Genomic DNA, 13,360 nt, shown 5'->3' with positions numbered 1-13,360 from the left:
TAAAATTATTTACTTGGTTGCACTGGGTCTTAGTTGTGGCACGTGGGATCTTCAGTTGCCACCTGTGGGATCCGGTTCCCTGACCAAGGGTCGAATGCAGGTCCTCCGCATTGGGAGGATGGAGTCTTAGGCACCGGGCTGCCAGGGAAATCCCTTGGTGTCCATTTCTGCCCTTCCTCTAGACCTGTTGTCCAAGATGGAAGAGCATCAGGGAATCAACACACTTGTTAGGAGTTGCTCTCATCCATCCAGTGATACTTGGAAGTTAATGGAGAAATACATCCTCTTCCTCAGGTGAGTTAGTTGTAGGTTTCCTCCTGTAGTCACTTGCTCACAGACGCACGCGAAGTGGCTTCTCCTCTTTCAGTCTTATATCTGCTCTGCCCCCATCTGTGCTTCTTGGGGTCACCTCCCAGTACTGCTGACTTTCAAATCCTTGTTTCAGTGTCTGATTCTGGAGGACCCAAACCAGGGCAAAGGGCTGTCTACCTCTGGATCACCTTTAGGCTTATCTCCTATCCCTCCTCCCACTGAACCCCACATTTACCCTTTGTAATCACCCCCCACACCCCCAGGCTTTCATGTCACCCCACTGCACACCCTTGTTCCCTCCCCTGGAAATCCACGACTATTCATTTGGCATTCAAAGACCTCCGTGCCCTGTTTGGGCTTCGCCTCATGCCTTTCTCCAGCCCCACTCCAGCCCCACACAGGGGAGCGTGTATTTCAGCTGCAGGATTCTGTTCCCCATCCTGCCAAAATGCCCTTCAGTGATCCCACCTCCTGGCTTTTGCACAGATGTCTTCCTCTGCCCCAAATGGCATGTAAAAGTTTTGCCTCCATTTCCGGTCTACCTTCGTCCACGTGGCTGAAAAGAGTTTTGTTCCCAGCTACAGGTCCTGCTCCCCACTCTCAGATTTGCAAGTGAAGACACAGGTTCTAGTTTATGCTGCAGTTTTTTGCTGAACTGGGTTTCCCTGTGACAGCACACCAACCCTGGCTATGCAAGGTCATGAGCCTTACACGGAGTACAGGAGCATTAAGTGAGAACAGAATGAGAACACCCTTTGCACACTGATCTTGTAAGACTTCCACGCACAATGTGACTAACTTTTCTGCCTTGTTAACTCAAGTTTATGTATGTGGCATTTTATTAACATGCGACCTAGCTCTAATATTTTGGGCTTCCTACCCAGAAGGAAGGAAGAAGCCTCCCTAATCATGAATTCCTCCTTCACAAAACCTTTGCCCTTGGAGATTCACTTCTGTGCATCTCTTTGATAACCTTGAGGATATTGATTTGATCATGAAAAGGAAAATGGTTGAAATGTGTGAGGTTTAAAATAGCACTTCACTGCGCACTTGGATCACAGGCTGGACCAAAAAAAAAAAAAAATGCTTCTTGATGTGCATGTTATTTGCTGAAAAACAAAACAAATTGCCGAATGTATCCCTGAAATCAGAGGAAAGGGAATCCCTGAAGAGTTTCTAGTGAGAAGGGATGGTAACTTGAAGTGCATTGTATGTTACCCCTTATTTGAGCCAGGAAGCATATGGGGCAGGAAAGAGCAAGGATTCTACTGTGGCTTTAAATCCTGGCTCCACCACTTCCTAGCTGTGTGATCTTAGTGCAAAACCTGTCTTCAGTTTTTGCACCTGTAAAATGGGCATAATGATGGATCCTGCTTCTTAAGGTTGTTGGGAGGGTAAGAGAGTGTCTTTATATATACATATATATACAAGGGGTGTGTGTGTGTGTGTGTGTGTGTGCGTGCGTGTGTGTGTGTGTGTGTGTATGTATATATATTCAGCTTGAGGGGAGCTAAATGCTTTTTTTCAAAGCTTCTGCTTACTCACTCAGTTGCTCAGTCGTGTCTGACTTTTTGCAACTCCATGGACTGGATTCTTCAGGAAAGAATACTGGAATGGGTTGCCATTCTCTTCTCCAGAGGATCTTTCTGACCCAGGGGTTGAACCCCAGTCTCCTGCATTGCAGGCAGATTCTCTATCATCTGAGCCACCAGAGAAGCCCCTTTAAAGGCTTGTCTCATCTCAACTCCTATTTTTTCTATGTAGCCTCTAGTTCCCTCATTGGAGGATTCTTCTCGGATGTGTTTTTTTTTTTTAATGTTTTCTTTTTTAGCCACTGGTGCCTTGCGTTTTAATAGCAGGGCTGTTTTTGCAACAACTGTGTATGTAGAATAACTGATGCCAGGCAAGGTTATGCTATGCTGAATACTTTTATTTGTATTTTTTAATGTAAACATGATTTGCTTTGTAGGCACAATATAACGAAAGCTCTAAAGCCACAAATACATTAGACAATGCTTCAGTTCCCTCGTATCAAGCTGACATTACGGTGAAGCCTGCACAGTTCCTTTAAGGCAACCTGAGACATTCTGTACACTTCCTTCAGGAAAACAACCACGTGGCGGCAAAGATGCTTCAAACAAGAGTGTTAAACGGTTCATTTTGATACTTTAATTTTTCCCCCCGGTCTTCATGGCATTAGTTGATCTTATTGGTCAAACACTAGTTTTCTCTTCTCCTTCTGTATTTCACGGAGACAAAAGGGTTTTCTTTAACTCACCAGCACAATTTGTGATTAAAGTTGAAGAAACAGACTTGGGAAAGAAGGTCTTTTCATGCTAACCCACTGGACATAACAAAGGGCATTTGGCTTCTGAACGGACAGTTCTGTCTCCCCAGCCAGAGAAGAGACTTGGGATGCTCACAGGTGTCTGCTCCCCCAGCCCAAGAAAACGCCATTTCTGTCTAGCTCACCAGGAATGCCACTTGGATAGCGGCTCTTCTTAAGACCTCATGGAACACTTGGCTGTGGGAGAAACAGGACCAGTAGCACAGCATTTAGCAAAAGTGTTGGGAGAAGGGGCAATACAACCTCTATGTGATCTTTCTAAAGTGGCCAAGACCTGGAATACTGGCGTGTCCTGGGGTAGGAAGAGACGCTGATGTTGGCGTCTCCTTTTGAGATACACATGTCCCTTTGCTCATCAGATGGCACCACCCTTTCTCATCTTCATAGCTTATGTGTACGTACAGTGAGGAGACACTTCTTTCAGATAAATATTTGGCATAAATAAGTCATCATCACAAGCTTAAGATAGGGGGAAAAAAAGCACATGTTCAGGGAGGTGACATTTGTTACAAAGGGACTTAGGGAATAAAACAGGTAATTGCTGAGATGCATTCATTGCCATCACTTGGGGAAAGAGTGGGTTCTACCCTAAGGCTCAGTGGTGGAGAGATCGGGCAATGTGGGAGCCCTTTGGTAACCGTGTGGGCTCCTGTGTCTGCAGCTTGGTCTGCTAGTGATGGAATCGACCTCTTGGGACAGCAGGACCGGGAGAAGGTGATGAGGACCCCCCCGCAATCTCCATGGATTCACTGACTCTCTTTCTCTTCCTCCAGGGGAACTGTTCGCCTCAAGCCATATCAAGTGGGGTGGGGCTAGGGGTGGGCTCCTTAGGAATTTGGGAGCTGGAAAGTTCATCAAGGGTGTGTGATCAAGTAGTTTGGTCCCTGATTTCTGAAAAGCAGGGTCTTGCAAAGAGTCTGCACCATGATTTTTTATTTCAGAGGAGAGGAACGCACATTTGGCATCAGATAATAAACATCAACCTTTTGTATCACTAGAGTTTGTTACATGTAGGAACATGCTTTGGCAAGAAAAAAGATACTCATTGATTTTTCCCCCCAAATAGGGCTCAAAAAGGGGGTCTTCCCTGGGGGAGGAGGGGAATCTACGGTAGAGGTGGTTATCCAGTACCTGGAAATGAAAAGAGGAAGAAGGGTAATGCCATGGCAAGTGTGCAAACAGAGGCAGGTCTCAGGAGTGACTCGGAAATAGTCCTGCACCTGGCACATTTTCTTAAAATGAAATCTATACGCAGCCAGAGGATTTTGCTCCCGTGATGGGGTTTCAGAGGAGGAATCCCCGTGGCTGGTCCTCACACTTTGCTGTTGACCCATCTTCTGTCCTGAAAAATGCACATCTCTTCCCCTATGTTTGTGGTTAAGAACCAGTGAAGGGATCAAGCATCAGAGGGTGGGAGGAGGGTCTTCCAACCTTTTGACCATGAAACACCTGAATGAAGGTGAAGAGGTTGCCTCTTCAGTGGGAGGAAGTAGAGTATGACTTGGGGAGATCCTACAGTTAATGGGCTCGTGAAAACATCTCCCGGCCTACCCTCTTTCTGCCGGCCAAACCGGCAAGTGCTCCTGTCGGAAGCATGGGCGGCTGGCAGCAAAAAGGATCACTGGCCCGAAGATTTCTCGGATCTGGACCTTTCAACCCAAACTCGTCTTTGCCCACGTCTGGCCTCCTAAGCGACGGACCTGTGGGCTCGTATCGATTTTCAAGGCTGTTCTAGAACTGTCGAGAAGGACCCAAAGATGGATGGTTTTGAAACAGAGAAGAGGGCAGAGTGTAAAATACACAGATGGGGAAGGGATGTAATACCGCGTGATATGGGCTTGGCACTTAATTTCAAAAACAACAGTGATCAACAGCTTTTTTTTTAGCTCGGCTGACAGCAGACAAACACGACACGCACTGGACTACAGCGTTTGTTCACTGGGGCACAGAAGGGTTTTCTCAGCTGGGTCCTCTTCTCCCAGAGCATCCCTCTGTCCTCCTGCCCGGGCCGCGGGCTACTGGATGAAGGGCATCCTCTCCTTGTTCTCGCTGTCTCCCTCGTGGTCCTCCTCCTCTTCGCCCGCCTCGCTGGTCTCTGTGCTGTCGTTGGCCATCTGTAATCCAACAGAAACAGGGATAGGCCCCTGACTCTCGGCACCACCCCCTCCTTCGTGGTCTAACCTGGAGCTGGACTTTCTCTCTCGGCTACTGATGAATGCGGGGCCTTCTCCCTGGAGCTCCACCCCTCCACCCTCCTGCCTGCGCAAGCCTGCTTCTCCTTTAGCACACAGCCCGCCTCCTCAAGGAAGCCTTCCCAGACTTCTCTAATGGGAACAGTCCCCCTGTTGTGAGCGCCTCTGTGGCCCGGATCCATGGCTACCGTGTCCCATCTATACACACGGCTTGTGAACAGATGACACCCTGCCCCGCTGTGGGAACTGCAAGCGACCGGGCAGATGACCCAGGCTCCTGCTTTCTTCCGTTTTATCTCCTGCAGCTAGCAAAGTGCCGGACACACACAGGAAGGCAATGTGCGTTTTAGAACAGTGAACACATAGTGGTGAGAGTTCTTCCTTATTAGTATACACGCCATATTCAGCACCATGCAGGTACCTCGTGTCCATCACCCCACTTTTTCTCTTCCCAACAGCCATGACGTAGTAGCCATAGCAATAACTATTGCTGGCACTTGTTTTGCAGCGGTGCAAAGGGAGACTCAGAGGTGACATGTAAGCGGAAGTCGTGAGGCAGCGGAGGTCAGCAGGCTGCAGAGAAGGTCGCTAGCCCTCTCTGGGGCCCGGGGCAGATGCCAGGCCTGGGGCGGGGGCGCCGTCTGACGCCGCGGGGTGTGCAGGCAGCAGCTCCGTCTCGGCTCTGACCCTACGCACGGTGTCAGATGAGCCCTGCTGTGCTCGCCCGTCCCCATCAGGAGAAGGCCCCAGCAGAACAGATGTTCCCGCTGCTTGTAGGCACGTCCGCTTCCGGACCTTCGGGCAGCCTGCTGCCCCCACGCCTTGTAGCCCAGACGGTTTCGAGTGGCGGGTGTGCTCCCTGCAGTGGGTTCAGTGGGGCAGACTCGGGGCCTTTGATGCCCCCTGAGCTCTGACAGTGGCCGTTCTGCCAGGAGAGTGTGCCCCAGGAGCCCCTAGCTGCACCCATCCCCCCCACACATGCTGCAGGGCGGTGACGCGGCCCCACAGAGCCCGGACCCTGTGCTGTTTGCTCTCCCTAGAAATACCCTCACCGCTGGCTGCCTCTCCTTCAAGCCTCGTCTCCATCCAGGAGGGACGGGCCCCTCCCGCCAAGAGATGCTCCCCGGACCGCAGGCCCATCTGCTGTCAGCTCCGGTCCCAGGGGTGAAAGCCCCCCTGAGCTCCAGCAACGAGGACAGCGACACCTGCCACGGTACGGCCTGGGCTTTCACTCAGAAAGGTGGCTTTGCAGCTCCTGTCCTGTTGAGAATCCTCCTGTGGTCAAGCAGGCCTTCCTACCAGCCCCACCACCCAACAGGACCTCAGGTGTAATGGAGGGCAGGAAGCCAGGAACAACTCCGGTGCTTGAGAGCAATAAGCGGTCCAGCCGGGCTCTAGACCCCCTCCTCTGATGGGACTGAGATAGACTCGGTCACGGGTTTAAAAAACAGAACACAGGTGCACAGAAGCCCTGCGATTCTAGCCTAACCGTAACCCCTTATCTGCCTCCAAACACTTGCTGGCCCAGTCCTGGGACTTAGAAAGCATTTAGAAAATTATTTCCAGATTGTTATCAGTCACTTCCATGTTGTAAAATATCCTCTCACTAAACTGTCCTTCATTGTGTGAAATGGCCATTATACCCAAACCACATTCTGGTTTCAAAAGCAAGGAAACACTTTTTAAAGCATGCACGTTGGACTAAAACGTGCCAGGATTTTAGTTCTTCCTCTTTCATCAACCACTGATGCAGCTCCAAAGCTAAACATGTGAGAAACCAAAAGTCTTCCCGAGTATTTTCTTGGTTAAATCTTTCCTAGAACTTAGTTTGTACGAAACAAAGTTTTATGCACGTCACTGTAACTGACTGATGAGGGCGTATTCAGATCCAGTTTACAGACAGTGGAGCTGAAGCCAGAGTGACGACTGCCCAGGTCATGCAGGGGTTCAGAGCAGGGCTCAGGATCCATGCAGCCTGGGGGCAGTCTGTGTGTTGACCGCCACACTGCAGAGCCCCTCAAGGGACCCTTGCAAGAGGGTCTGGGATGTGTGTGTGACATGCTTCACTCCTGAGGGACAGGGTGTGTATGGGGGGGTCCCCACATGTAAGGGTGTGGTCCTGGTAAGAGAAAAGCCCTGGGGCCAGCAGGAGGCAGCTCGGAGGCAGGTGGCATCACTCTGTTGGGGATCTGAATGTGAGTTTATGAACCTTTACCAGGAATTCCTCCCACCTGTAGCCAAGAGTGAGCTCAGGTAACAGGCCCGGGCTGTGGTTTCTGTCCTCTCCCCTCTGCCCTCGGATGGCTCTGGAAATGTTCTTGCCGAAGCCTTTTCCTTTCCTTATTGGCGTTCATCCCATCTGTGACTAATCCCTCACCCACTTACCTGGGGTCTCCCCCACCAGCCCCAGCAGAGAGCTGAGAGCAGAGAGCTCTCCTCCACCGCACGTGTGCCTGCCTCTGAAAACCCTCTCCTGCCGCAGTGAACAGATGCCTCTCCTTTGACTCACCAGTGGCGTCGGGGTCTTCTCTACGTCCAGAATTAACTTGCCGATGTTCCCTCGGTCGTGGATTCGCTGCATGGCCTCCTTCACCTGGGAGACAGGGAGACAAAGGTGAGGTGAGACGTCACCCAGGTGACAGGCTAGTTCAGTCGCTCAGTCGTGTCCGACTCTTTGCGACCCCATGGCCTGCAGCACGCCAGGCCTCCCTGTCCATCACCAGCTCCCGGGGTTTACTCAGACTCGTGCCCATCGAGTTGGTGATGCCATCCAGGTGACGAGAGGACCTGGACAAGCCAAACCACTCGCTGCCCACCAGGGGGCGCTGCAGTCCAGGTTTAGCAGCTCAACCGGCGGTGGTTCCCAACTTAAATTCTGGTTGTCACTCACACTCTGTTGTTATGCAAGCAGTTAGGTTTCCTGGGTCTAAAAAAATGAGCGTGATAGCTCCAGAAATGAAAAGAGGAACGTTTCTTTAAAAAAAGGAAAAAGAACTGGGGGAGGAAAGGCCTGTGGGGTTCCAAGAGTTACATGCTGCAGAACGTGTCAGGGCCCATTAACCAGAGCAAATTTTGACCAATAAAATTGTAAAATTATTTTTCTAGGGTCATCTGTGCCCAGCTTACTCCAATGTTACATAATCTGGTTCGCAGTTTGGCTAAAATGGCCCATGACCCAGGAACATTTTTCCCACCCGAGTGGAGGCGTCTCCAGACTAGCATTTTCCCCAGTGAGGGGGCTTCCTGTTTCTCCCCAAGTGACGAGGGCTTGTCAGACAAGCACACAGACGCCTCCTGGGCCCCCTTTGCAAAGGCAGGTGTGGATGGAGCGTGATGGGGGCTTCCAGCATTTCATTGTTGCCGTATGGAAAATGAACACTCGGGGGTGCTGTGGGGATGAAATAAAAGAAGGAAATGGTAACAACGCCAAGCTTGGCGTGGATAAATCCTCTGCATCGCAGTAAAATCTAAATGGGAGTGCAACATCTCTTGATTTTTTTTTTCAAGGAAACAACAGATCTAGTTAAAATATTTTCCCTGAAGTTTCAGTTTTAAACATCTTTGTTCATGCATTCATTCAATCCACAAATATTCACTAATTGTTGCTTATAGGCTAGGTGCCATATCTTAAAAAAAAATTTTTTTTAAGTAAATTAGGGTGTCTGTCTGCCTTTGAGGAACTCAATCTGGGGTTTATGGAGCAGTGTTTGCTTATAGAAAAACCAAAGCCAGCTTCCCATTCGAATGAAAACTTGAGAGACCCATTAAGAGGTGCATATTCCAATTGCTTTTGTAGGACTTTTGTCCTAAAGACACAATTCAAATTATGGGGAAAAAATTACCACAGAAAAGATACTCAATTGCTTTCAATGGCAAAACATTGGAGCAACTTATATGTCACAGAATAAGGGAATGGTCAAGTAAACCGAAGTTCTGACATATATCTACCGATTGGAAATGTTTTGTGGCTGTTAAAGTGCTAATTATAAAGACTGCAGTAGGATTAAATGCCTTTATAATACAGTTAAATGAGAAAACCGAGGTGCATATCTTTACATCTCCATAAAAACGTGGGCATCCTACAGTAACTAGAAAGAGATTTAGATATAAAACATGATGTAGGGGAAATAGGCGCCTTTCAATTCTAATGTCCAAACATGTTTATCTGGTAACCTGTTGTCAAACCAGCGGTCATTGTAAATTCAGTGTATCTTTAAACGCGTTCTTTGGACAAGGTAGCGTTGGTCGGAATCAGCCTCTTTTGTAGACTGATGGCATCATGTGACTGTTGAGTTCCCTGCCCCTGGTACATAATCCAGGAGGTTTCTCCCATTTCTGTGATGAACATTGCTTTCCAAGTGCTTTCGTATTTCAGTGCTGACAACTACTGTTTACTAAGAATCTTTAAATATTGTGGCAGGCAGCTTCTAAAACTGCTCCCAACCCCTTTCTGGGACTCACCTCCGTGTGTATCCCCACGACCCATCCCCGCGCTCACCATTAAATGTGAGCTGGACCCAGCAACCTGCTTCTAACAAACTGAGTATAGCGAAAGTGATGGGATGTCCCTTCCTGATTAGGTTATGAAAGACTGACTTCTGTCTTGCAGTCTGTCTCTTTCTCTGGCTCTTCTTGCTTTCTTGTTCTGATGACACAAATTGCCATGTTGTGAGCTGCTCTATGGAGAGGTCCCCCCATCACCGTGGCAAGGAATGGAGGGAGAACTCTAGCCAACAGCCAATGAGAAGCTGATCCCCTCCATCCAAAAGCCCCCAGGCTCTGGATCCTGCCGACAGCCAATGAGAGGGCTTGGAAGCAGATCCTCCTTCAGTCCAGCCATGAAATGAGGCCACAGCCTTGGCTGACACCTTGACTGCAGCCAGAGGACCCAGCTAAGCCCTGCCCAGAGTCCTCACCCACAGGAACAGAGATCATGGAGTTATTTTAAGTCAGTAAGTCTTAGGGATAATTTGTCATGCAGCCACAGATAATTAATACATTGTTACCTGGAATGTATAATTCTTCCCTTGCAAGGTACATATTATCCCATTCTACAGATCAGTACCTTGATGCTCAAAGACATAAGCAATTTGTCCAAAGGTTACATGGCTGTGGGCGACAGAATCGTGTTTCTGACTCAGTTTTGTCAGACTTCAAAAACCAATGCTTTTCCCCAGTTCTGCCCAGAACATGCCGCTTCCTTTGATGCTCACATAATGATTTCCCAGAATTCAGTTGTCTATTACCCAGGCAAGTTATTAAACACCTGGAAACTCCTTGGAGATTAGGAACAGTTTTTAAACTGCTTCTCCAATAAGGTAGAGCCCAGGGAGACAGAAAAGCTGATTGTGGTGCTGGGAAAAGAGCTCCCTGCCGGGCTGGCTCTAATCTGCATATTTTTTGTAGATTGCTTTCTGAAATGAACTGACGCCTTGAAGTTCCATACATGGGGGATGGAGAAAGGATTAGGAATCTGATCCCCAGTCATGCTGTTTGAGTTTACAGTCCTCCTGGGCTGCTGTTGGGGGTGGGAAGAATCTTTTATGACAGCTCTCAGAGGGAAAGAAACTCAGTACCGTTTTTTGATCAATTCTTTATGAAGCACAGCGTGAAGCATTTTACACATGTTGCTTCATTTTATCTGCACCTCAAGCCTCTTAGGTGACCACAGGCAGGCATCAGAGTTTCAACAGAGGAGAAACCCGAAGATGAAAAATCGAAGGGGTCTGTGGCAAGTCATCATCTGAATGGTGTGGGAACCACATGGGAATTGAGACTGCAGCTTGCCCTTTCTAGGACTCTGGGAAAACCAGAGCAGATGGGTCTCTGCTGTGTGCACCCCAAAGCTTCCCTCCAGCGACATCATCAAAAGATAAAATCTGCAAAGAGAGATGTTGCTCCCAAGTTGCCAGTTTATGTGAAGCACCTGCGTGGGTGACAGTGCCCAGAAGATGGAAGTGACAACGTTCAGAAAGCTGCTGACCTGCCTTGTGGCTGCCAGGGAGTTTTTCTAAAGCACACCTCTGCTTGGAGCCTCTCCCCACTGCATTCAGGAGGAACATCCAGCCAATGTGGCACAGCCTGTCACAGTGACCACTGAGCACGCGACACTGAGCACTTGAACCACGGCCATCCCAGCTGTGATGTGCTGGAGTGTGAAATACACAATGCACTTCAGTGATTTAATCATAATAAAAAGGAGTGCAGACTCTCTGCTTCATGTCAGGAGATGGCTAGTACATGCTCAATGCATGGAGCAGGGCGCCGAAGCCAGTGCTCTGGGGCAGCCCAGAGGGATGGGGTGGGGAGGGCGGTGGGGAGGTTCAGGATGGGGGACACATGTGTGCCCATGGCTGATTCATGTCGATGTATGGCAAAAACCACCACAATATTGTAAAGGAATTATCATCCAATTAAAATCATTAATTTAAAAATTTCAAAACAATAGCATTTTAAGTATCCTGGGTAAAGGAAAACATATGATTAAAATTAATTTCACCTATTTCTACATTTCTGTCTGTGAAAGTGAAAATGTTAGTTGCTCAGTCATGTCTGACTCTTTGTCACCCTATGGACTGCAGCCCGCCAGGCTCCTCTGTCCATGGGATTCTCCAGGTAAGAATCCTGGAGTGGATTGCAGTGCCCCCCAGGGGATCTTCCTGACCCAGGGATCGAGCCCACATCTCTTATGTCTCCTGGTTTTTTTGGCAGGAGGTTTTTTTGGGTTTTGTTGGGTTCTTTACCACTAGTACCACCTAGGAAGCCCCAATTAGACCCAATTAGAAGTGTAAAAAGAAGCTGCTGAGATTCACTTTAATAATATATTTTCTTTAACTAGATTATTATCTATTATCTTATATACTTTATACCTATAATCTTATTATCTTATCTGTTATCTATCTATGGAGAAGGAAATGGCAACCCACTCCAGTGTTCTTGCCTGGAGAATCCCGGGGATGGGGGAGCCTGGTGGGCTGCCGTCTATGGGGTCGCACAGAGTTGGACACGACTGAAGCGACTTAGCAGCAGCAGCAGCATCATTATCTATCTGAAATACTATCATTTCAATGTATGCTCAATATAATAAAAGCTATGGATGAAATATTAAGTGTTTGGAAGCCAGGGTGTACTTTCCTCTTAGCACATGTCTCAGTTCAGACCAGCTGCACTTCAGCTGCTCACATCTGCCGTATTGGAGAGTGCAGCCTGGATGGCATGACAATGACACCAACCTCAGGGATCCCAGTGCAAAGGAGCGTCTGGCATATGACAGCTTGCAGAACGAACGAATGAACGAACAAAGGAGTCGATTTGTGCAGAGAGTAAGACATCACACGGCTGAGCCTGCCCAGAGGTTTCTGTCTGATCCATGCCACGTTCCAGAGCCCCTGGCCCAGGCGGCATGCTTGGTGGCTGCCAGGGTGGCCCAGTGCAGTCTGCTCATAATCAGGGCGTGGTCCCCCACCCAGGCTGAGACACCCCTGCCAGCTGCGGGACAGATGGACTGACTGCAGCCAGGATCCCAGCTGTGGGGCTGGCCAGAGCTGGTCTCAGCAGCTGGATTCTGCAGCCCGAGAGGATGGTGGCAGGAGGCAGGCGTGATATCCCCACTTCCCAGGCTCTGCTTTGACTCAGCAACATCATTCCAGCAAGCTGCTTCACCTCTTTGCTCCCCATCTTCTTGATATGTTATTCTGTCCACCTGTTCATTCGGTTGGTCACTCAGCCAACAGTGCCAAAGCCCTTTTCCAGGAGCTGTGTGCGGAGTGGTGGTCGAAACAGACACTCTCTCTGTCCAGAAGGAATCACAGTTTCACTTACTAAACAGGCTAGTCGTCATAAGAAGAGTTCCACGATCTAAAAATTGTTTATTTCACCCCAGTGGGTGACAGTCCATCAGAGTTGGTCGTGTATCCCTAGTTTGCGTTCCAACCAAGTCCCGTAGCATTCAAGTTGGTGTCCACGCATGACCCCTGGGGAAACGTGATTGGCTCAGACTGTGTTCACAGAGGAACACTAGCTGTGGTCGTTCTTCTTTCCTCCTGCAACGGATCTAGGAGAAGTGGTTTTCTGGAAGTTGCGGAAAATGACGATGAGCAAACCCACAAGATCCCAGCCATCATGAAGCTCATGGTCTTAATCAAAATGACTCAAATAAATGTAGGCTTGCCACTGGGTAATTCTGAGATGGTGTTAAGAGAACGTGGATAGGGGAACTGACCTGGTTGGGAAGATCATGGAAAATTCTGAAGAAGCGACAGTTGAGCTGGGTTTTAAAGGATGAGTAGAAACATGACTAGGAAAAGAAGGGAGAGGACCATCGCAAGAAGAGGGGACAAAGTATGAAAGAAGAGACTGCAAAGAGGCCAGCGGACATGAGGACAGAGAACAAAAGTGAGCATCGGGCAAGATGCTGGGGAAGTTGGCTGGGGATGTTGGCAGTACATTCCAGAGCCTGCCAGGGTGCAGTTGTCCAGGGCCGCTCACACAGATCTACACCCTCCAGTCA

General features: G+C 48.9%; 1 protein-coding gene across 1 annotated transcript in view; it reads right to left on the bottom strand.

Annotated features, from left to right (window-relative positions):
* Positions 1–2,221: 2,221 nt before the first annotated feature.
* The window catches only part of VAT1L (vesicle amine transport 1 like), a 166,410-nt gene continuing 155,271 nt past the window's right edge, over positions 2,222–13,360 (bottom strand). Inside the window, exons 8-9 of the mRNA XM_019980143.2 lie at positions 7,361–7,444; positions 2,222–4,773 (exon numbers count right to left, since the gene is read on the bottom strand). Of these exons, the coding sequence (XP_019835702.2) occupies positions 4,675–4,773; positions 7,361–7,444 (183 nt within the window). The 3' untranslated portion in view covers positions 2,222–4,674. The remainder of the gene's footprint in view (positions 4,774–7,360; positions 7,445–13,360) is intronic.

The sequence above is a fragment of the Bos indicus genome, chromosome 18 (assembly GCF_029378745.1).
Source record: "Bos indicus isolate NIAB-ARS_2022 breed Sahiwal x Tharparkar chromosome 18, NIAB-ARS_B.indTharparkar_mat_pri_1.0, whole genome shotgun sequence".
In the NCBI taxonomy this organism is placed as follows: Eukaryota; Metazoa; Chordata; class Mammalia; order Artiodactyla; family Bovidae; genus Bos; species Bos indicus.
Note: the sequence above shows the minus strand (reverse complement) of the source record. Positions and strands in the feature narration are given on the sequence as shown.